This window comes from Bufo bufo, chromosome 7 (genome assembly GCF_905171765.1).
Source record: "Bufo bufo chromosome 7, aBufBuf1.1, whole genome shotgun sequence".
NCBI lineage: Eukaryota > Metazoa > Chordata > Amphibia > Anura > Bufonidae > Bufo > Bufo bufo.
Genome location: NC_053395.1, coordinates 87,540,981 through 87,565,426, shown reverse-complemented (window position 1 = coordinate 87,565,426; position 24,446 = coordinate 87,540,981). Strand labels below are relative to the sequence as shown.

Sequence of the window (24,446 nt, the reverse complement as noted above, 5' to 3'; positions counted from 1 at the left end):
AGTCAAAACGGATCCGTTTGCATTAGGCCTCATGCACACGACCGTATTTTTTTGCAGTCCGCAAAACGGGGTTCCGTTTTCCCGTGATCCGTGACCGTTTTTTCGTCCGTGGGTCTTCCTTGATTTTTGGAGGATCCACGGACATGAAAAAAAAAGTCGTTTTGGTGTCCGCCTGGCCGTGCGGAGCCAAACGGATCCGTCCTGAATTACAATGCAAGTCAATGGGGACGGATCCGTTTGACGTTGACAAAATATGGTGCCATTTCAAACGGATCCGTCCCTATTGACTTTCAATGCAAAGTCTGGAGTCCCTTTTATACCATCGGATCGGAGTTTTCTCCAATCCGATGGTATATTTTAACTTGAAGCGTCCCCATCACCATGGGAACGCCTCTATGTTAGAATATACTGTCGGATATGAGTTAGATCGTGAAACCTCATTTCCGACAGTATATTCTAACACAGAGGCGTTCCCATGGTGATGGGGACGCTTCTAGTTAGAATATACTACAAACTGTGTACATGACTGCCCCCTGCTGCCTGGCAGCACCCGATCTTTTACAGGCGGCCGTGATCAGCGCAATTAACCTCTCAGGTGCCGCACCTGAAGGGGTTAATTGTACTATCATATCCCCCTGTAAGAGATCAGGGCTGCCAGGCAGCAGACCCCCCCCCCCTCCCCAGTTTGAATATCATTGGTGGCCAGTGCGGCCCCCCCCCCCCCTTCCTCCCTCTATTGTTGTAATAAATCGTTGGTGGCACAGTGTGCGCCCCCCCCCCCCCCTTCCTCCCTCTATTGTGATAAATCGTTGGTGGCACAGTGTGCGCCCCCCATTGGCCCCCCCTCCCTCTATAGCATTAACAACATTGGTGGCCAGTGTGCGGCCTCCCATCTCCCCCCCCCCCCCCCCCGATCATTGGTGGCAGCGGGTTACTAGCAATAGTACAATAGTAAAAGATTCATACTTACCAGTAGGAGGAGCTCCCGGCCGGACACGAACATCGCAGCTCCCAGGTAAGTGACGGTTCATTTAGCAATGTGCCGCACAGACCTGTCACTTACCAGTAGGTGGAGCTCCCGGCCGGACACGAACATCGCAGCAGCAGGTAAGTATGAATCTTCTACTATTGTACTATTGCTAAGTAACCATGGCAACCAGGACTGTAGTAGCGTCCTGGTTGCCATGGTTACCGATCGGAGCCCCAGCGATTAAACTGGGACTCCGATCGGAACTCTGCTCCGCTGCCACCAATGATGGGGGGGGGGGGTCGAGATGGGAGGCCGCACACTGGCCACCAATGTTGTTAATGCTAGAGGGAGGGGGGGCCGATGGGGGGCGCACACTGTGCCACCAACGAATTATTACAATAGAGGGAGGGGGGGGCGCACACTGTGCCACCAACGAATAATTACAATAGAGGGAGGGAGGGGGGGGGGGCGCACACTGTGCCACCAATGAATAATTACAATAGAGGGGGGGGGGGCCGCACTGGCCACCAATGATATTCAAACTGGGGAGTGGGGGGGGAGGGTCTGCCCCCTGCTGCCTGGCAGCCCTGATCTCTTACAGGGGGCCGTGATCAGCACAATTAACCCCTTCAGGTGCCGCACCTGAAGGGGTTAATTGTGCTGATCACGGCCCCCTGTAAGAGATCAGGTGCTGCCAGGCAGCAGGGGGCAGTCTTGTACACAGTTTGTAGTGTATTCTAACTAGAAGCCTCCCCATCACCATGGGAACGCTTCTGTGTTAGAATATACTGTCGGTTCTGAGTTTTCACCAAGTGAAAACTCAGCTTTGAAAAAGCTTTTATGCAGACGGATCTTCGGATCCGTCTGTATAAAAACTAACCTACGGCCACGGATCACGGACACGGATGCCAATCTTGTGTGCATCCGTGTTCTTTCACGGACCCATTGAATTGAATGTGTCCGTGAACCGTTGGCCGTGAAAAAAAATAGGACAGGTCCTATTTTTTTCACGGCCAGTAAACACGGATCACGGATGCGGCTGCAAAACGGTGCATTTTCCGATTTTTCCACGGACCCATTGAAAGTCAATGGGTCCGCAAAAAAAAACGGAAAACGGCACAACGGCCACGGGTGCACACAACGGTCGTGTGCATGAGGCCTTATCATGGAAAAAATAAAAAAAAAAAATTTTTTTTTTTGTTCATGGTAATGCAAACGGATCTGTTCTGAACGGATCTAAGCGTTTGCATTATAGGTGCGGATCCGTCTGTGCAGATACCAGACGGATCCGCACCTAACGCAGGTGTGAAAGTAGCGCAGCCATGACACTACTGAAGCTCTGGCTGCCATGGTAAGCTCCCTGCTGCTGTGTGGTTCTAGCCCCTAAAGGGAGCTAATAGTCATTAAATAAAAAAAAAAAATTATTAAGTATAAATCACCCCCTTTCCCAAATGTACATATAAAATATATAAAAACAAACATATTACATATTGCTACCTCACAAAAAAAGTCCAAACTATTAAAATATAAAAAAAAACTCCCATGCAATGAACGCTGTAACAGAAAAAAATAAAATAAACGCATGCTTCGCCATTTTTTGAGTCACATTGTCCCCCCAAAAAATAGGATCGACTGTTTGATTATGGGTCGGACGTTCTATAAAATGCGGAATGCACATGGCTTTTTTGGCGTTCTATTTTTTTGCGCGGTATTGAAAGGTATCAAGTATTGCAATACTTTATCGTTACACTCCTACTCTATACACATACATGCACAAGTACAGTGGTCCCTCAAGATACAGTGGGTTCAGAACACAGTTTTTAACTTACAAATGGTCTCTCATGGACACTCGTAAGGTAAAACTAGGCTCAACATACAATGACTGACCCAGATCTAACTTAGGGCCCTTTCACACTTGCGTTGTCCGGATCCGGCGTGTACTCCATTTGCCGGAATTACACGCCGGATCCGGAAAAACACAAGTGAACTGAAAGCATTTGAAGACGGATCCGTCTTCAAAATGCGTTCAGTGTTACTATGGCAGCCAGGACGCTATTAAAGTCCTGGCTGCCATAGTAGTAGTGGGGAGCGGGGGAGCAGTATACTTACCGTCCGTGCGGCTCCCGGGGCGCTCCAGAATGACGTCAGAGCGCCCCATGCGCATGGATGACGTGTCCATGCGATCACGTCATCCATGAGCGTGGGGCGCCCTGACGTCACTCTGGAGCGCCCGGGGAGCCGCACGGACGGTAAGTATACTGCTCCCCCGCTCCCCACTACACTTAACCATGACTGCCAGGACTTTAGCGTCTTGGCAGCCATGGTAACCATTCAGAAAAAGCTAAACGTCGGATCCGGCAATGCGCCGAATCGACGTTTAGCTTAAGGCCGGATCCGGATTAATGCCTTTAAATTGGCATTAATTCCGGATCCGGCCTTGCGGCAAGTGTTCAGGATTTTTGGCCGGAGCAAAAAGCGCAGCATGCTGCAGTATTTTCTCCGGCCAAAAAACGTTCCGGTCCGGAACTGAAGACATTCTGAACGGATTTCTCTCCATTCAGAATGCATTAGGATAAAACTGATCAGGATTCTTCCGGCATAGAGCCCCGACGACGGAACTCTATGCCGGAAGAAAAGAACGCAAGTGTGAAAGAGCCCTAATAAACATCCCCAGTTTCACTGGTAAAACCCCTGTATGGTTTGTCTAGTAGCTCCGCTTGTCGGTTTAGTGTGGACCTATATGTCCTGTACGGACCAATATCTGTGCCAGGATCATCTCCTCCTTTAGATGAGGTGAGGGCGGCTACATTTTGTGTTTCTGGTCCACTGTGTGCACTGTACAGGACTCTGAAGGAGCTCCTGTCCTCACCATAGATAGATGTTGGAAGCTGTAAATCACTATTCCCAACTGTTACATGTAGGGACTTAGTTTATCTGGCTTATTTATCTGCTCATTTTTCTTAAATCTTAAGTTTTCTCTCATCTTGGGATAACATTTGGGATGAAACAAATTAATAATTTTTCAGTTATGGATTCAAGTTACAATGGCTTCAACTTAATTAACCAATTAATATTGTATCTTGAGGGACCACAGTAATTAAGTTTTTCAGAGAACTCAAACTTGCTAGAGGCAAGTGGGCTGCAGCTGTCGGCTTTGAAGCCAAAGAGCAGATTACTGACTCCATGTCAATCTTTGCCCTGAGAGAACATTAAAAACTACTCTGTATTAATGAAGCCTGCAGAACTGACATCATTTTCTCTGAAAAGCTTCAATGTACATCACTGATAAATCCACTGTCTAGTGACATCATAGACATGAGCCAGCTTTGTCTGCAATACCATCTGCTATCCTCCCACTTGGAATACATACATTTACTGTATACAGATAGATGATTAGATATAGCACTGATTAGGGCTCTGTGGAGTGGGAGAATTGTAATTAGAGTTTCCAAAATAAGCAGTAATTATAGTGACCATCCCAGGACACTACATGTATCATCGCTTTCTGTATGTATCCAAACTTAGGCCTCATGCACACGACAGTTTTTTTTTTTTACGGTCCGCAAAACGGATTTCCGTTGTTCTGTGACCGTTTTCGTCCGTGGGTCTTCCTTGATTTTTGGAGGATGCACGGACATAGAAAAAGTCGTTTTGGTGTCCGCCTGGCCATGCGGAGCCAAACGGACCCGTCCTGAATTACAATGCAAGTCAATGGGGACGGATCCGTTTGACGTTGACACAATATGGTGCAATTGCAATCTGATCCATCCCCCATTGACTTTTAATGTAAAGTCAGGAGTCCCTATTATACCATCGGATCGGAGTTTTCTCCAATCCGATGGTATATTTTAACTTGAAGCGTCCCCATCACCATGGGAACGCCTCTGTTAGAATATAGCATCGGATTTGAGTTAGATCGTGAAACTCAAACAGTATATTCTAACACAGAGGCGTTCCCATGGTGATGGGGACGCTTCAGGTTAGAATATACTAAAAGAACTGTGTACATGACCGCCCCCTGCTGCCCGGCAGGTGCTGCCAGGCAACAGGGGGCAGACCCCCTTCCTCCCTCCCCCCTGTATTTAACTCATTGGTGGCCAGTGCGGCCGCCCCCCCCCCCCCCCCCCCCCTAATTAAAATGACCGACCCCCATCATTGGTGGCAGCGAAGAGTTCCGATCGGAGTCCCAGTTTAATCGCTGGGACTCCGATCGGTAACCATGGCAACCAGGACGCTACTGCAGTCCTGGCTGCCATGGTTACTTAGCAATTTTAGAAGCATTATACTTACCTGCGATGTCTGTGACCGGCCGGGCGCTCCTCCTACTGGTAAGTGAAAGGTCTGTGCGGCGCATTGCTTATAGCACAGACCTTTCACTTACCAGTAGGAGGAGCGCCCGGCCGGTCACAGACATCGCAGATAAGTATAATGCTTCTAAAAATGCCAAGTAACCATGGCAGCCAGGACTGCAGTAGCGTCCGCACTGGCCACCACGGCCGCACTGGCCACCAATGTGTTAAATACAGGGGGGGGGGGGGGGGGGGGGTCTGCCGGCAGCAGGGGGCAGTCATGTACACAGTTCTTTTAGTATGTTCTAACCTGAAGCGTCCCCATCACCATGGGAACGCCTCTGTTAGAATATACTGTCGGATCTGAGTTTTCACGAAGTGAAAAATCAGATCTAAAAAGCTTTTATGCAGACGGATCAGCGGATGCGTCTGTGTGAAAGTAGCCTACGGACAAGGATGGCAATCTTGTGTGCATCCGTGTTTTTTCACGGACCCATTGACTTGAATGGGCCCGTGAACCGTTGTCAGTCAAAAAAAAAAATAGGACGGGTCATATTTTTTTGACGGACAGGAAACACGGATCACTGATGCGGCTGCAAAACGGTGCATTTTCTGATTTTTCCACGGACCCATTGAAAGTCAATGGGTCCGCGAAAAAAAAAAAAAAACTGAACTGAAAACGGAACAACGGCCGCGGATGCACACAACGGTCGTGTGCATGAGGCCTAAATGCGATGTTTAAAAGGAGACATGGCTTTTGTTGTAGTCACTTCTGTAATGTAGTGAGCACTTGACATTCAGTTATTGCAGGATCTGAGAAGATCATTGGACTTTTGGACAGTGGCCCGAGCCACACACACTGGATTGTGTAACCGCTGACAGAATGCGACATGCTGCTCCCAAATTTTACCAATTCAGCATATTCACTTTCTTTTTTGGTAGTCCATTACAATGGTCTATGCACCACAAAATAGACTGAGATCTGTGAAACAAGAAGGCATTGTCCCTGTGGAATACAAGTCTTTGTCTACATTCAAGCTGCACGATTGAGCGGGTAACATCTCACATTCAGTCAGTGTATTAATCATTAAATATTTTTATATAAAATCAGTCCAGATCTATTTAAACCCTGTGTATAAAAGGTCCATATCTTCATTGCTGCATAATCTTAAAGGGAACCCGTCATTACCTTTATGCTGACCTCACTAAGGGCAGCATAAATTAGTGACAGAAATGTCGATTTCAGCGGTGTGTCACTCATCAGCTAAAAGTAAGTGGTTGCTGAGAACCAGCATCACAGTCATTGCAGCCGGGCCTTGAAAAGAGTCAAATCTACTTGAGAAGAGTCAGTTATTCATAATCTCCTACACTTGGCAGTTGTCTCCTAGAGAGAAAGAGAGAAAACTAGGTAGAAGCCTGTCAGTCATCAGCAGTGAGAGCAGGAATTCATGACTCTTCTCAGGTGGCCGGGACTCTTTTCCAGGCCCAGTCTACAATGACTGTGATGTTGGTTCTCGGCAACCACTTACTTTTAACTTTTAAATGACAGACCGCTGAAATCAACTCACCTGTCTCTACTTTATTCTGCCGTTAGTATGGGTAGCACAAAGTTGATGACAGGTTCCCTTTAAAGGCGCTGATCGGTTTAATATTATTCTGAGCAATATGCAGGAGACCACACTACAGTATGTGCACTTTACTGATCTAGTGTTAGACGTGCTGCCCTTTTGTTTTTAGTAAGCAGCACCCTTGTCATCCAAAGCAACCTCCTCTCACTGAATGGAGCTGGCGGCTGCGGGCCTGTCATGTCACCAGACCTGTCCATCAGCAACTGCGAGCGCAAAACGAGATCATGTACACTGTGAGCAGGCTGGTGGAGGTGTCCGTCACATGTCCCTCACCAGCAGCCATTTCTAGATGGAAGCTCTGTACTGTCCGAGAAGGCTGCCTAGTCTGACAAGGTTCTGTGCCATGCTCTTACTGTATTAACAGTAATACTAGTAAATTGCATATTGTACCATTTCCCACATATTTGTTACAAAAGAGATTTTTATATTGATCAATATCAATAATCTGGTGGAGGTCCAACACCCTGCACCACCGCCGATCAGCTGTTTGGGAGAAGCTATGGTGTAGTGGGATAACCGCACTGCCTCCTGAGCAGCTGACCTGCAGGGTGCGGGGTGCCAGACCACCGCCAATCAAATATTTATGGCCTATCCATAGGACATTCTAGCAATATAACAAACCCCAAAAACCTCTTCAAAAGTGCTTTTGGATGTAATGGCGAATGCTTACTACAACAGACACATCAGGAGAGCTGATGGGTCCTCCAAGGCCTGTGCGCTATCAACCATTTTCTTGACATACTCAATCCACCTAGTAACACAGGACATAAGTGCAAGTCTGAGGAGCACAACTTGCATGATACAAGTAAATGTATAATCAAAATTTACAGTGGAGTAGTCAGAATGGTTTACATTGTAAGAAATTATTCTTTACCCATGTCAATTGGTGTGTTTCATGCATTCACACATTGCAGTCCTAGCATACTGCCCATACACCGGAAATAAGGAATCGGCAGCATATCCCTCTCTCTTTATAGCAATAATCTTTTGTCCTAACCAAGTACATGCTTATGAGAGAACCAGAGGAGACCAGCAAATACAGACTAAGAAGCTACTCTTCCACAGAAACCCAAGATTAATTAAATACACCCAATACTCACATATGTGGACTCAATTCATAAAAGTTACGATTCCTGTATTCTTCCACTTTGTCCGGTGTGTAAACAGGTAGTGACCTGTAGGGGTTTACTGATATAACCACGCTGCCTATGTAGGTCTGTAAGTAAAAAGAGATACATTATATTAAGTACAGACCAAAAAGCATAAAAGCCTACTCCCCCCCCCCCCAATATATCATACAGCTTTGCAAGGAAGACATTAATGTAATTGATTGTATGCTTGCTACCTGCAGTTACCACTAGAGGGAGCTTAGGAGACATCTGCATACAGTTTTACTTAGAATGTTCTAATAAGCTAAATATGCAGCAAGTTCCCATGCTCCCCCCAGTGGCAGCTGTTGGTACTCAACCTGTTATTTTTAACAATGTCAATGGGATTTGGAGCTTTGTATGAGTATATTAAAGACCTGACTCCATTATAAGGATATAATTTGGAAAATAAAATTGGCCCACAAATGTGGAAATAAAAACAAGCTGGTGCTAAGAGGTGGAGAGTCACTTTAATGTCTTTGTCCCTGCTCAATAGTTCTGCATGTTCAGATTGCAAAGATCATTCCTGTCTGCTATGCTAGGCTCTGTTGACATCTACATAATGGCTTGTATTATAAATGAAACCACAGTACAGTGCACAATAGACACCAGTATTGCCCTATGTACCCCACTGATTTATAATGGGTTCTATCAGGTTCTACTAAAGAGTCCATTGCTTTGACTGGAAAAAAAAATGGCACTGAAAAAATAAATAAAAATAAATAGGGGCCACACGACAGATGTGAACAGAGCCTTTACAAGATCAGTCAGGGCAATGGCAATATCCAACAGCAATATTTGTTATAACACATATCCCAAATATTGCTGTTTGATATTGCCATTGCACCGACTGATCTTGTAAAGGCTCTGTTCACATCTGTAGTCACATGCGCAATACACATTCTGCAGCTCGAGGTGGTTTTCCACACGGATTCCATTGCGGGAAAAACCACAGTGTAATCTAGTAAGAGTAAAGTGTAGATCCCACAATCCTTTTTTTGACCTGCCGTGTGGATTTCCAAACCCGCAGTAGGTCAATAACGTTTGCAGTTTTAGCTGCAGATTTCACCTTTTTCCAACAAAGGGCGAGATCTGTGGCAAAACCGCATCAAATCCACTGTTAGCAACTACAGATTTTGGTGCAGATATGTTGCAGAAATGCACATAACTCGGCACGGAATTTCGTGCGGCTCTTCTGTGCGTTCAGCCGCATCATGTGCAGATGGCCTAAAGGGGTTCTCTAACATTGATGGCTATGCTCCAAATGTTTTTAGATCAAATGCCTTTTTCAGATATGTTATGGTCTATAGATAGCAAGTTCCTAGCATTCCACCTAGAGAGATGTGGCATTAGAGACAGATATTCTAGGTACAGTATGTATTTTTATTCAAAACATTGTAACATGACAGTTACATGACATGTATACGGTACAAGTGGAAAATAACCAGTTTTGCAGGTTTTGTAAGATGGGAGACGCAACACTCTGGAACGGCACCTCTGCCTTTGTCTAGATGATTAAAGGTCCACATATGCTTACCATTTATATGGAGGCAGCACATTCATAGCATATTTATAGGAACCATTATGTCCCTTTCATTAAAAAACTAAAGCAAAGGAGTTCAATTCCTTGGTTTTATATGTTTTAGCATCTGCTCGCCCACAAGTTAATATCTTACTTGGCATGTTTCTGGAGTTCATTACACCGATTTACAAGTGTAAGCACTTCCGAGAGAAAACACTCATCCGCAGAAATAGTAGGTAAGCCCCACACAAGTCCAAACCCTAAGGCCTCTTTCAGACGGGCGTTGCGGGAAAAGGAGCGGGTGCGTTGCGGGAACACGCACGATTTTTCCGTGCAAGTGCAAAACATTGTAATGCGTTTTGCACTCGCGTGAGAAAAATCGCGCATGTTTGGTACCCAAACTTCTTCACAGAAGTTCAGGCTTGGGATCGGTGTTCTGTAGATTGTATTATTTTCCCTTATAACCATGTTATAAAAGAAAATAATAATGATCGGGTCTCCATCCCGATAGTCTCCTAGCAACAGTGCGTGAAAATCGCACCGCATCCGCACTTGCTTGCGGATGCTTGCGATTTTCACGCAACCCCATTCACTTCTATGGGGCCTGCGTTGTGTGAATAACGCAGAATATAGAGCATGCTGCGATTTTCACGCAACGCACAAGTGATGCGTGAAAATCACCGCTCATGTGAACAGCCCCATAGAAATGAATGGGTCGGTATTCAGTGCGGGTGCAATGCGTTCAACTCACGCATCGCATCCGCGCGGAATACTCGCCCGTGTGAAAGGGGCCTAAGGCTGCCATAGTTTTTTGGATAAATGTGCCTCAGCACATATTAATCTATCGGGGCCCTACAGACATTATTTGTGTGTATTATTACACATTTATATCCGAGATAACATACATTTTGTGTAATATGAGCTCATACTTCATTCATCAATTAGAAAATTACCTATTTAACAAAAGATTTTAGGTTTACTCTATAAACCTATAAATGTGGGTTTTTGGGGGTTCTCTCAAATTGCACAAATATAATGCTGAAGCAGATAATACAGGCTAGATGACAATAGGTGATGGACACCGCTCTGCTACTCCACCCTCCAAGCACAGAGCATGCCCACAAATGCTTACTGAAGTCACTGACATTTTCAGACTTCTGCTGTTTATGCTCCGGCGTTGACCATAGTTCAGAGCGGCAACATAACAGCCCCATTTTTATGTAAAAAGGCTAAAATCATGTCTGCCCATAGGCTACACAGAGACAGCAGATTCTGTTTTCTTTTTCTGAGAATGACTCAGAAGCACCACATAGGACGTTATAGATGTGGACAAAGCACTTGGGGTGAGGTACGACTGGTATTAGCTGCTGTATCATGCCTCTGTCACTCTGCCGCTAAAATGTTCCTACCCATCCACTTTCTATAGACTTCTATGGGATGATGTAATCGGAGTCATCCGTAACAGGCAGCTTGTCTTGATTTTAACAAGATGCATCACAAATTGTTAGTTTAGGAAAGGTGGGGGAGAAAACAGCTGATAAATATGCATTTTTCTCCCAATATATAACAAAGGTTCTTATATTCACCTGTACTATTGATTTATGCAAAGTTTATGAAAAGTACAGTGACCATTTATAAGAATGAAGGTTATACTATTTCCCATGCAAAACTACAGATCCCACACTAAAACATCTAACTTCTTATAATTTCTATATATATTTACCTAACAAAAAATAAATATTTTTTATTTTATTTTATTCTACTATGTTTCAGCCATATAAACCTACTTTCTTCCAGCTGGTACTGTTGTCACATTGCTTGTCTATCATGGTCGATGTACTGAAACTCAATATCAGCAGGTTTTGCTTTGCAAATGAGAACATTATCTGGCTTCCTTTTTTCCAAAACAAAGGGGTGCATATTAAAGCTCTGAACCCGGACATATCACCATTTTCACCCAGGCAGCCGCTCTGATATAAGCATTGGAGCATTTCATGCTCTGATGCTCTCCCTTGCCCTGTGCTGTATTGCACAGGTCAAGGGCTTTTTAGGTATTTGTTTTTACACCGCTAGGCGGAAGCCTCCACTTAGTAGTGTTGCCGAAGACGTCAACAGCAGTGATGGGCGGGCTTTAGCATTGTCCTAGCCTTTTTATAGGCTGGGGCATCGCTAAAGCCCGCCCATTTGTGCAGGTGACATCACCGGGTTCACTGCTAGGCGGAAGCCTCAGCCTAGCTTTATCCATGGAAAGCCCAAAATGTCACCGTATCTCCAGAAAAAGCCTATACCCTGTGCGATACAGTGTAGGGCAAAGGAGAGCATCGGAGCATGAAATGCTCCTATGCGGATATCAGGGGGCTGACTGGGTGAAAACAGGGATATGTCCAGGTTCAGCTCTGTACCCAGACAACCACATTAATTTATGTAAGGGTCCATTCACACAACAGTAAGTGTACTGCTCTCCGCAAATTGAGGCGCTATATAGAGAATGTTTATTCCTGTCCGCGATTGCAGACAAAAATAGTACATGCTCTATATTTTTTTGCAGGGGCGCGAAACGAAAAAAGGATGCGGACAGCACAAGGTGTGCTGTCTCCAACTTTTGCGGCCCCTTTGAAACGAATGGGTCCGCACCCGTTGCCCATAATTGCAGAACAGTTGCATACCCATTTGTACGTTCATGTGAATGAACCTTTAAAAACTGCATATTGTAAAGATATGTCTAATCCTGGAACTAAAACTTGTCATCTACTGGCTTACAGGGGTGGTCCAGGTTCAGAGCTGAACACAGACATAACCCCTTCCTCACCCAGGCAGCCCCTCTGATATGAGAATCCGAGCATTTCATGCTCCGATGCTCTCCCTTGCCCTGCAGCGAATCGCACAGGTCATGGGCTTTTTCATTAGATCCAGTAATGTACCGGGTCTCTGCTAGGTGAAGGCTTCCGCCTAGCAGTGAGCCTGGTGACGTCATCGGCACCAATGGGCGGGCTTTAGTGCAGCACTAGCCTGTAAAACAGTCTAGGGCAGCGCTAAAGCCCACCCATCAGTGCCGTTGACATCACAGAGAACACTGTTAGGCGGAAGCCTCTGCCTAGCAGTGTAAAAATACAAACAAATAGCCCTTGTCCTGTGTGATACAGTGCAGGGCAAGGGACAGCATCAGAGGGGCTGAATGGGTGAAAAAGGGGACCGACCAGTCGGAACCAAAGCGGAGTTCGGTTTTAAAGTTTTAAAGTAGTTTTCCACTTTAAAAAAAATCAATTACTGAAGTTATTCAACAAAGTCACGCACGACTTTGCAAATTACTAACTTCAGCTCATTGAAGCCCATACATTTTAAAACAGAGACGAATATCCGTACAGCATTAATCCAAAGTTTTGTACAAAGCGACTTCAGATGTAGCATCCGAAGCTCGCTTCGATCATCACCAATTAAAAAGCCTGTTATATTTTCCTGTGCTGTTGATTTATGTAAAGTGGTGAGAACAGTTAATTACCATTTATATAGGGCAGATCCTGTTATGCAGCTGTAAATACATATTAGATGTAGTATATCTAACTTTAGCATTCTTGGTTCCCTCTGCTGGTTTCTATAAAATACAGGTTTTCGGTAGAAATGTGCTGACTGGGGAGCTTCCTCCTGGAGGGATATCAGAGTTGTGCGCTCGGACACATTGAGATGTTCATCCACTTGTGCTACCCCTAATGCCTTTTCAATGAAACGCCAAGACGCTGCAGCTGTATACTATGTGCATAATATACATATCCACTGTACATACATTTACCATGTACATCTTGTGGAACACACAACATCCTTAATTTGGTCAGCAGTATAAAAGAAAACAACCTGGTAACATCACAGTTATATGTATGAGCATCAGCACTGCTCGCATTCATTTATACATCCATCAATGAATAATCAAGCAGCAGTCAAAAATTAGTAAACGACTACCTATTTGTAATCTGATATTTAAAAGCATAAGATTCAAAGTTATGAGCCCTACAAATGATCAGATCTAGAAAGAACAAATGAAACCTGAAGCCGTGTTTAACCAGTTCAAATAGTTCTGGTCACCTCTCCCGACATATCTGTTAGAGTAACTGCTCGTATTCCCCATAAAAAAATAAAAAAAATCTGTTGTACTGTTCCTCCATTCCATTTGTCAAAGCAATGTGTCCCTATGCAGTCTTCATACTATCAGCACTGATTAGACAGTGTCAGGCTGTGTAGGAATATTTCTGCAAAAAGTAATACCCGTTGTCAATTTATTCACAGATTGCTAGGAAGAATAACGGGTGCACAGATCTTTAAAGGGGTTATCCAGTAAATTATATTGATGACTAGAGATGAGCGAATTTCATATTTTGAAATTCGTTCACGCTTCTTTTGGTCGTAAAAGCAGAATTGCGTTATGGATTCCGTTACCAAGGACCATAACGCAATTCTATGACGGAATGCCTTTAAAGGCAGTTATTCATTCCGTCATAATAGAAGTCTATGGGCTGCAAAACAGATCCGTCCCGTTTCAGTTATGCAGGGGAGTCCTCTTCCGCAAAACGGAAACAGGACGGATCCGTTAAGCTGGCCATAGACTTCTATTATGATGGAATGAATAACTGAATGCCTCTAATTCAGTCATAGAATTGCGTTATGGTCCGTGGTAACGGAATCCATAACGCAATCCTGCTTTTACCACCAAACAAGTGTGAACGAGTTTCATAACATGAAATTCGCTCATCTCTTGATGACCTACCCTCAGGAGAGGCTCTCAACCTCTTCCTAGGCCACGTTCATCAGTCACATAGCCCCTTTGCAGCTCAGTCCTATAGAAGTGAATGGGGCTGAGCTGCAATGCCAAGTATAGTTGCTGTACTATGTATGGCGCTGTGCTTGTAAATCTGCTGAGAGCCGGCTGTGCTCCGCACTCAAGTGGCTGCAACTTTCCCAGGGGGAAAACTAATGGTCAGGGAGTACAGTAACCTTCTTTCCCCAGTCAGTCAGTCACAGAAGTACTCCCTTCTGGAGACAAAAAATAAACAGCCCCTTCCCTTCCCCAGCTGGTAGCCACAGCAGCTCCCTACCCTTCCCTTCCCTTCCCCAGCTGGTAGCCACAGCAGCTCCCTACCCTTCCCTTCCCTTCCCCAGCTGGTAGCCACAGCAGCTCCCTACCCTTCCCTTCCCTTCCCCAGCTGGTAGCCACAGCAGCTCCCTACCCTTCCCTTCCCTTCCCCAGCTGGTAGCCACAGCAGCTCCCTACCCTTCCCTTCCCTTCCCCAGCTGGTAGCCACAGCAGCTCCCTACCCTTCCCTTCCCTTCCCCAGCTGGTAGCCACAGCAGCTCCCTACCCTTCCCTTCCCTTCCCCAGCTGGTAGCCACAGCAGCTCCCTACCCTTCCCTTCCCTTCCCCAGCTGGTAGCCACAGCAGCTCCCTACCCTTCCCTTCCCTTCCCCAGCTGGTAGCCACAGCAGCTCCCTACCCTTCCCTTCCCTTCCCCAGCTGGTAGCCACAGCAGCTCCCTACCCTTCCCTTCCCTTCCCCAGCTGGTAGCCACAGCAGCTCCCTACCCTTCCCTTCCCTTCCCCAGCTGGTAGCCACAGCAGCTCCCTACCCTTCCCTTCCCTTCCCCAGCTGGTAGCCACAGCAGCTCCCTACCCTTCCCTTCCCTTCCCCAGCTGGTAGCCACAGCAGCTCCCTACCCTTCCCTTCCCTTCCCTTCCCCAGCTGGTAGCCACAGCAGCTCCCTACCCTTCCCTTCCCTTCCCTTCCCCAGCTGGTAGCCACAGCAGCTCCCTACCCTTCCCTTCCCTTCCCTTCCCCAGCTGGTAGCCACAGCAGCTCCCTACCCTTCCCTTCCCTTCCCTTCCCCAGCTGGTAGCCACAGCAGCTCCCTACCCTTCCCTTCCCTTCCCCAGCTGGTAGCCACAGCAGCTCCCTACCCTTCCCTTCCCTTCCCTTCCCCAGCTGGTAGCCACAGCAGCTCCCTACCCTTCCCTTCCCTTCCCTTCCCCAGCTGGTAGCCACAGCAGCTCCCTACCCTTCCCTTCCCTTCCCTTCCCCAGCTGGTAGCCACAGCAGCTCCCTACCCTTCCCTTCCCTTCCCTTCCCCAGCTGGTAGCCACAGCAGCTCCCTACCCTTCCCTTCCCTTCCCTTCCCCAGCTGGTAGCCACAGCAGCTCCCTACCCTTCCCTTCCCTTCCCTTCCCCAGCTGGTAGCCACAGCAGCTCCCTACCCTTCCCTTCCCTTCCCTTCCCCAGCTGGTAGCCACAGCAGCTCCCTACCCTTCCCTTCCCTTCCCTTCCCCAGCTGGTAGCCACAGCAGCTCCCTACCCTTCCCTTCCCTTCCCTTCCCCAGCTGGTAGCCACAGCAGCTCCCTACCCTTCCCTTCCCTTCCCTTCCCCAGCTGGTAGCCACAGCAGCTCCCTACCCTTCCCTTCCCTTCCCTTCCCCAGCTGGTAGCCACAGCAGCTCCCTACCCTTCCCTTCCCTTCCCTTCCCCAGCTGGTAGCCACAGCAGCTCCCTACCCTTCCCTTCCCTTCCCTTCCCCAGCTGGTAGCCACAGCAGCTCCCTACCCTTCCCTTCCCTTCCCTTCCCCAGCTGGTAGCCACAGCAGCTCCCTACCCTTCCCTTCCCTTCCCTTCCCCAGCTGGTAGCCACAGCAGCTCCCTACCCTTCCCTTCCCTTCCCTTCCCCAGCTGGTAGCCACAGCAGCTCCCTACCCTTCCCTTCCCTTCCCTTCCCCAGCTGGTAGCCACAGCAGCTCCCTACCCTTCCCTTCCCTTCCCCAGCTGGTAGCCACAGCAGCTCCCTACCCTTCCCTTCCCTTCCCCAGCTGGTAGCCACAGCAGCTCCCTACCCTTCCCTTCCCTTCCCCAGCTGGTAGCCACAGCAGCTCCCTACCCTTCCCTTCCCTTCCCCAGCTGGTAGCCACAGCAGCTCCCTACCCTTCCCTTCCCTTCCCCAGCTGGTAGCCACAGCAGCTCCCTACCCTTCCCTTCCCTTCCCCAGCTGGTAGCCACAGCAGCTCCCTACCCTTCCCTTCCCTTCCCCAGCTGGTAGCCACAGCAGCTCCCTACCCTTCCCTTCCCTTCCCCAGCTGGTAGCCACAGCAGCTCCCTACCCTTCCCTTCCCTTCCCCAGCTGGTAGCCACAGCAGCTCCCTACCCTTCCCTTCCCTTCCCCAGCTGGTAGCCACAGCAGCTCCCTACCCTTCCCTTCCCTTCCCCAGCTGGTAGCCACAGCAGCTCCCTACCCTTCCCTTCCCTTCCCCAGCTGGTAGCCACAGCAGCTCCCTACCCTTCCCTTCCCTTCCCCAGCTGGTAGCCACAGCAGCTCCCTACCCTTCCCTTCCCTTCCCCAGCTGGTAGCCACAGCAGCTCCCTACCCTTCCCTTCCCTTCCCCAGCTGGTAGCCACAGCACCTCCCTACCCTTCCCTTCCCTTCCCCAGCTGGTAGCCACAGCAGCTCCCTACCCTTCCCTTCCCTTCCCCAGCTGGTAGCCACAGCAGCTCCCTACCCTTCCCTTCCCTTCCCCAGCTGGTAGCCGCAGCAGCTCCCTACCCTTCCCTTCCCTTCCCCAGCTGGTAGCCACAGCAGCTCCCTACCCTTCCCTTCCCTTCCCCAGCTGGTAGCCACAGCAGCTCCCTACCCTTCCCTTCCCTTCCCCAGCTGGTAGCCACAGCAGCTCCCTTCCCTTCCCCAGCTGGTAGCCACAGCAGCTCCCTTCCCTTCCCCAGCTGGTAGCCACAGCAGCTCCCTTTCCTTCCCCAGCTGGTAGCCACAGCAGCTCCCTTCCCTTCCCCAGCTGGTAGCCACAGCAGCTCCCTTCCCTTCCCCAGCTGGTAGCCACAGCAGCTCCCTTCCCTTCCCCAGCTGGTAGCCACAGCAGCTCCCTTCCCTTCCCCAGCTGGTAGCCACAGCAGCTCCCTTCCCTTCCCCAGCTGGTAGCCACAGCAATACCACTGTAGCACCTAAAGGCAACCCTCTCACCATGGCCGCAGCTATAAGCGGCTGCTCCACTATCCTCAGCGCTGAAATGAATGGGAGGTAGAAAGAACACGATCCAAGCCAACATTCTGCTATAAAAGCGGTAGTGTGACCCGTTCCAAAGTTAGTAATGTGACCGAACAATCTGTCTTTGGAATTGTATTGTATGTTATGTGAGGGTACCCAGATAGCTATGCCATGGAGCCGGTTCGTGAAATTAAAGACTTTGGCTCCATGTTGATTTTATTGTATTCGTGTAGTCTTAGTGCCATTCACCTAATATGCACTCAGACTTGAGCTATCTGGGGATATGTTAAATGTCTGTGTTTACTGTAATGGTTGTGGCATTGTATGTTTAAATGGTGATTTCTGTCCTATTGTCCCCACGTGTGTATTGGCGATTTCCCTTTGTCCTGAGAGATAATCGAATTGCTCCTCGGTTGTCTCCAGGGCAGAGAGGAGGAAACCAGGATGCATTGTGGGGATGTAACCAGGATGCATTGTGGGGATGTATTGTGTCTGTGTGTCCTGAATTGCTGCATATCTGTCCTGTGTCACAGTCTTCCATCTGGTCCCCTAGGGGCGTGTCCACCAGATGGGGACCTGCATAAATATGGGCGGGTAGCCCTCAGTAAAGGTGATTCTGATTTACCCTCAATACAGAGCTTGGTCTCGTTTTTGGGGGAGGGGGAGGGGGAGGGGAACGGGAGATTTCTTCTAAACGGTGGTTTCATCCTCTCCTGCCGAGAGGATCGTAACAATTGGTGGCAAGCGACGGGATGAGTCCGACCGCCCAGAAGGACAGCTACAAATGCAATATATGAGGAACTAAATCGGATTACCCTTAAAAAATATATTACAACGCCGAGGACGGCCAACAGATAATCTCAAGAAAAGGGAGATTATTGCTCAACTAGTGGAAATGGATGCAGCGCAAGGAATGGAGAGCGCTAATGTACCCAGCATCCTGGTCTCAACACCTGAGGAAATACAATTCAACCGGGCAGTCCAGATAAGGCTGGCACATTTTGGCCCAAACCCTACAACAGACATTGTGGAACGTGTGCAAGCGGCAGTAGCAGCACACCAGGTACTCCAAGGAAGGAGCTGCAGCAGCGGAGGAACCCTTTGCTGCATTTAACATTTTTATTGAAGCGGAGGGAGAGATTGATGGGTTCCTGGCTGATTTTGAAAGGCAGTGTGCCTTGCACAGGGTGCCCACGGACGAATGGGTCACCATCCTCTCTGGGAAACTATCCGGCCGGGCCAGTGAAGCCTTTCGTGCCATCCCAGAAGAGGAAATTACTAGTTACCGGTAGGGTTGTTGCGGGTATCGAAATTTCGATACCCAATCGATACTTTTGTCCCGGTATCGATATGATACCGGGATTTCCGTTTTTTCGATACTGGGCTGCGCTTCTGCGCAGTCTAGTATCTCTGAACATGAGCGCGCTGCTATCGGCGCGCTCATGTTCTCTCTCAGCAGCACGGGGAGAAGGAAGCTGTCCTCCCTCCCCCTGTGCTGCTGCCGCTGCCACCAATGAGAAGAGAGGGGCGGAGGAGGGGCGGCAATGAGAAGAGAGGGGCGGAGGAGGGGCGGCAATGAGAAGAGAGGGGGTGGAGGAGGGGCGGCAATGAGAAGAGAGGGGCGGAGGAGGGGCGGGCGCACTGCGCCACCAATGATAGGATTACTATCGGAGCGATGGGAGGAGACAGCAGCTTCACTAGTGGGCGTTCCTTTTCCCTGCGCTGCGATTGGACAGCGCTACAGCCAGGGAGAAGGAACGCCCACTAGTGAAGCTGATGTCTCCTCCCATCGCTCCGATAGTAATCAGCAGCATGTGGAGCAGGAGAGGAGACAGTAATGGGGCACTGCGGGCGAACGGAGCGGCGCCCAGGACTAATGGTGAGTGCTGAGACATCGCTGGGCGCCGCTCTGTGTGGCCTAATAGTGAAAGTCTGGACTCATATACAGTAGTCAGTCTTTAACACATACAGGAGGCGGGTGCCGGCAGCAGAATCGCATTGCCGGCACCCTGCCCCTGACAGGGAGCTGCGATCAGCGGCAGTTAACTGCCGCTGATCTGCTAGTACCCGCCTCCTGTATAAAGGGGTAAAATCATTGGTGGTGCAGTGTGCCCCCGCCCCTCAATCCCCCCATCCCATTAAAATCATTGGTGGCACAGTGCGCCGGCCCCTCTCAACCCTCCAGTATTAAAATCATTGGTGGCAGTGGCCACAGGGACCTCTCCACTCCCCCTCATTGGTGGTGCAGTGGCAGCTTCTGATCGGAGCCCCAGCTGTGTAAGCCTGGGGCTCCGATCGGTTACCATGGCAGCCAGGAAGCCCTGGTTGCCATGGTAACATCCCTGATGCTGTGTGCACAAAGCACAGAGCAGCAGGGACAGTGTGGAGTCCTATTCACCCTGATAGAGATCTATCAGGGTGAATAGGAAAAGGGATGAAAGATCCCAGGTTCTAGCCCCTAAGGGGGGAAATAGTTATTAAATAAAAAGTGAAAAAAAAAAAAACACTAAAATATGAAGTATAAATCACCCCCCTTTTCCCAATTTCACATATAAAATATATAAATAAACATATTACATCGCCACGTCAGAAAAGTCCAAACTATTAAAATATAAAAAAAAAATCTAGGTGGTGAATGCCGGAACAGAAAAAATAAAATAAAAACTGCGCGATTCGCCATTTTTAAAAATGAGGAATGCACGTGGCTTTTTTTGTTTATTTTTTTCGCGTGGTATCGAATGGTATCGAGTATCGCAATACTTTTTCATGGTATCGAAACCGAATCAAAAATTTGGTATCGCAACAACTCTAGTTACCGGGCAGTGAAGGATGCCCTTTTGGCCAGGTATGCGGTGACCCCAGAGGTATACCGGCGGAGGTTCAGGGAAACCCCCAAGCAAGCAGGTGACTCCTATGTGGAGTGGGCATGCCGGGTTTACTGCACAGCAGCCCACTGGATGGCAGGGTGCCAAGCCGTATCTGGGGAGGAGATATTACAGGTGTTCTTGCTGGAACACTGCTTTGACAAGTTGCCTGCAGGAGTCAGAGAATGGGTCCAGGACCACAAACCCTCAACCCTGCCAGAAGCTGCTCGCCTGGCAGGCGATTATACAGATGCCCGTAAACTGGACAATACTAGGTCTAGAGCCCCTGCCAGAATGGAGTACAGACCAGCAGCACCCACAGCCACTACCGCCTACCAAGCTCCGGCACACCGCACTCCAGCTCTGCCTGCAGCAAATAATTATCCTCAGCAATCCCGGTTCCCGGGATTATTTGCAACCTATCCGGTGCTTTGGGTGTAAGCAGCTGGGGCACCAGAGATCGGAGTGCCCGCTGAACACCGCTAACCAGGCACAGTTGTGGAGAAGACCAGCCGGCAGAAACCAACGCAGCCCTCAGCCTGCTGCTCACTGTATTGAGCAGGAGGAATTTTGGGGCATCCTACACGAGGCAGACCCCATTCAACCTGCCCACCAGGACAATCGACAGCAGCACCGACAAACAGTTAAGCTGAATGGGAGAGAAGTCAGCGGTTTGCGAGATACGGGTGCCACTATGACTTTGCTCCAAAAGAACTTGATGTCTGAGCAGCAACACACCGGAGACACTGGCCATAAGGGTAGCAGGGGGTACTGTGTTCCGCCTGCCTGTTGCCCGGGTACACTTGGATTGGGGAGTGGGGGCTAGACACGTTGATGTGGGAGTCATGAAGGATTTACCCGCTGATGTCCTCCTTGGGAATGACTTGGCCCCCCTTGTTTCTGCCTACGCTCCGATGGGTCCCACAGAAGTTAACCTTGTGACTACCCGTGCCCAGACTCGTGCTGCCGGAAGCGGCCCACCTGCTGCCGAGACCCAGGTAAGACCTTCTTCCCCGACTTGTACCCTAGACCAGGCCGCCATAGGTTGGGATACCCCAGAGGAGTTTGGGAGGGAGACCCGGGCGATTCCGACCCTTCAGAAATATAGGGCTAAGGCAGATGCTAGGGAGGAAGGAGTGGATGGGGAACAGGTTATATAGAACCCCTAAACCTTCCCAGAAAAGTGTGGCTCCTCCGCAGAATCGCCAACTGGTTGTGCCTGCGAAATACCGGCAGGAGATTCTGCGGATTGGGCATGATGTGCCATTAGCTGGACATCTAGGGTCCCGCCGCACAGCCCATAGGATCACTCAGAATTTCTTTTGGCCGAATTTTAATCAGGCTGTGCGGATGTATTGTAGTACTTGTGACACATGTCAACGGGTAGGAAAGCGGGGGGACCACCCAAAAGCTAGGCTTATGTCTATGCCTATTATAGGGGAATCCTTTTCCCGCATAGCCGTTGACACTGTGGGTCAACTGGCCAGGGCTAGTTCATCCGGTAAGAGATATAGTCTTACCGTGGTAGACTATGCCACGCGTTATCCAGAGGCAGTAGCGCTGTCTAACAGAGGCAGAGACGGTTGCTGATGCCCTGGTTAAGAATTTTACCAGACTGGGGTTCCCTAAGGAGAGTCTCTCCGACCAGGGGACCCAATTTACCGCTGTGCTCACCCAGCAGCTGTGGAAGGTGTGCGGCATCAAACCGCTACTTAGCTCACCTTATAACCCACAGACTAACGGTCTCTGCGAGCGTTTTAACGGCACCCTCAAGCAGATGCTGAGGACCTTTACTGACGCTTGCAGAGACTGGGAGAGATTCCTGCCTCATCTGTTATTTTCATACAGAGAGGTGCCCCAGGAATCTACTGGGTTCTCTCCATTTGAGTTACTCTATGGGAGAAGGGTCCGTGGACCCCTCGATCTCATTAGAGGACACTGGGAGGGAGAGACAGATCAGGAGGGAACCCCCATAGTGCCATATGTCCTGGGACTCCGGGTCCGCATGGAGAGACTATCTCCAGGCGGCCCAGGGGAGACAGAAGAGGTGGTACGATCGGGGTGCCCGGCAGCGTGTCTTCCAGGTTGGACAAAAAGTTTTGGTGCTCAAACCTGTGAAGACAGATAAGATGCAAGTATCTTGGCAGGGCCCGTATAAAGTGTTAGCTCAGGTATGTGATACTACCTACGTTATAGCCAGCTGTGCAGATGAAAGGATCCAGCGATTTTTTAATGTGAACATGCTCAAGGAGTATTAGGAGAGACCGGAGGATGTCGCTGCAGTGTGTGCCCCTGCTGCAGATGACCCAGAGAATTTACCCCTACCAGACTTGTTAGAAAAGGACCCCCAGACTGATCTTACTGCCCTAGTACAGCTAGGGGACAGGTTAAACCCCACAGAGAAGGTACAGGCCAGACAGCTTCTGTGGGAAAAGCAGGCGACGTTCTCCCAAGAACCCGGTTACACTACCCTAGCTGTACATAAGGTAGAGACCCCCGGACAGAACCCCTTACGACAGCCCCCCTACCGTATCCCTGAAGCAGTCCGAGAAGGAATGCGGAAGGAGATACAGGAGATGACCCAGCTTGGGGTCATCGAACACTCCGATAGCCTGTGGGCCTCGCCGGTAGTCCTGGTGCCCAAGAAAGATGGTACGACCCGGTTTTGTGTGGACTACAGGCAACTCAACGAGCAGACCACCACTGACACCTACCCGATGCCCCGGGTAGACGAATTATTAGACCGTATTGCCAGGGGACGTTATCTCACCACCATAGACCTGTGTAAAGGCTATTGGCAGATTCCCCTGGCCGAGGATGCTATCCCCAAGTTGGCATTTGTCACCCCGTTTGGCCTGTACCAGTTTAAGGTCATGCCATTCGGGATGAAAAATGCCCCGGCTACCTTCCAGCGTATGGTGGATAGACTCCTCGATGGCTTCCAGGAATTTGCATGTGCATACCTGGACGACATTGCGATCTACAGTGAGTCCTGGGAGGAACACCTGGTCCATGTAGGGGCGGTGCTGGATAAAATTCGGGCCGCTGGTCTGACATTGAAGCCAGAGAAGTGCCATCTAGGTATGGCAGAAGTTCAATACCTGGGTCACAGAGTGGGGTGTGGGAACCAGAGACCGGAGCCAGCCAAGGTAGAGGCAGTGGCTAACTGGCCCACACCTACCACTAAGACTCAGGTGTTAGCCTTCTTGGGGACAGCAGGGTACTACCGACGCTTTGTCCCTGACTACAGTGCTATCGCTAAGCCACTGACTGACCTGACTAAAAAGAATCTTCCCAAGCAGGTCCTGTGGTCTCCGGCGTGTGAAGCCGCATTTCAGGCACTAAAGCAAGCTCTTGTGAATGCTCCTGTCTTGGCTGCCCCAGTCCCTAACAAACGCTTTCTTGTTCATACAGATGCTTCCATGTATGGACTGGAGGCTGTGCTGAGCCAAGTCGGGGAGGATGGAGGAGAGCACCCTGTCGCATACCTCAGTAGAAAGTTACTACCTCGGGAAGTGAGCTATGCGGCAGTGGAGAAAGAATGCTTGGCCCTGGTCTGGGCCCTAAAGAAGTTGAGTCCCTATCTGTACGGGCAGGAATTTTCCCTTGTAACTGACCACAACCCATTGGTCTGGCTTAACCGGGTCTCTAGGGATAATGGCAGGTTGCTACGCTGGAGCTTAGCCCTGCAACCATACAACTTTACCATCAGTTACAGACCCAGTAAGTACAACGGCAATGCCGATGGGTTGTCCCGACCAACAGACCTCACTCCGGCTTCTTAGTTCCGGTTATCCCCAAGTTGACCCGAAAAGGGTCAAGCCGGTCTACCGGAGTGTCCCACAAGGAGGGAGTCGTGTGACCGAACAATCTGTCTTTGGAATTGTATTGTATGTTATGTGAGGGTACCCAGATAGCTATGCCATGGAGCCGGTTCGTGAAATTAAAGACTTTGGCTCCATGTTGATTTTATTGTATTCGTGTAGTCTTAGTGCCATTCACCTAAT

At 49.2% G+C, this 24,446-nt stretch overlaps 1 protein-coding gene across 4 annotated transcripts in view; it reads right to left on the bottom strand.

Moving 5' to 3' along the window:
• MYO1B (myosin IB) overlaps window positions 1-24,446 on the bottom strand; it is a 325,313-nt gene that overhangs the window by 254,359 nt on the left and 46,508 nt on the right. For all 4 annotated transcript variants that reach the window (XM_040439420.1, XM_040439422.1, XM_040439424.1 and 1 more), the window contains exon 3: window positions 7,988-8,103. In XM_040439420.1, the coding sequence (XP_040295354.1) occupies window positions 7,988-8,103 (116 nt within the window). The remainder of the gene's footprint in view (window positions 1-7,987; window positions 8,104-24,446) is intronic.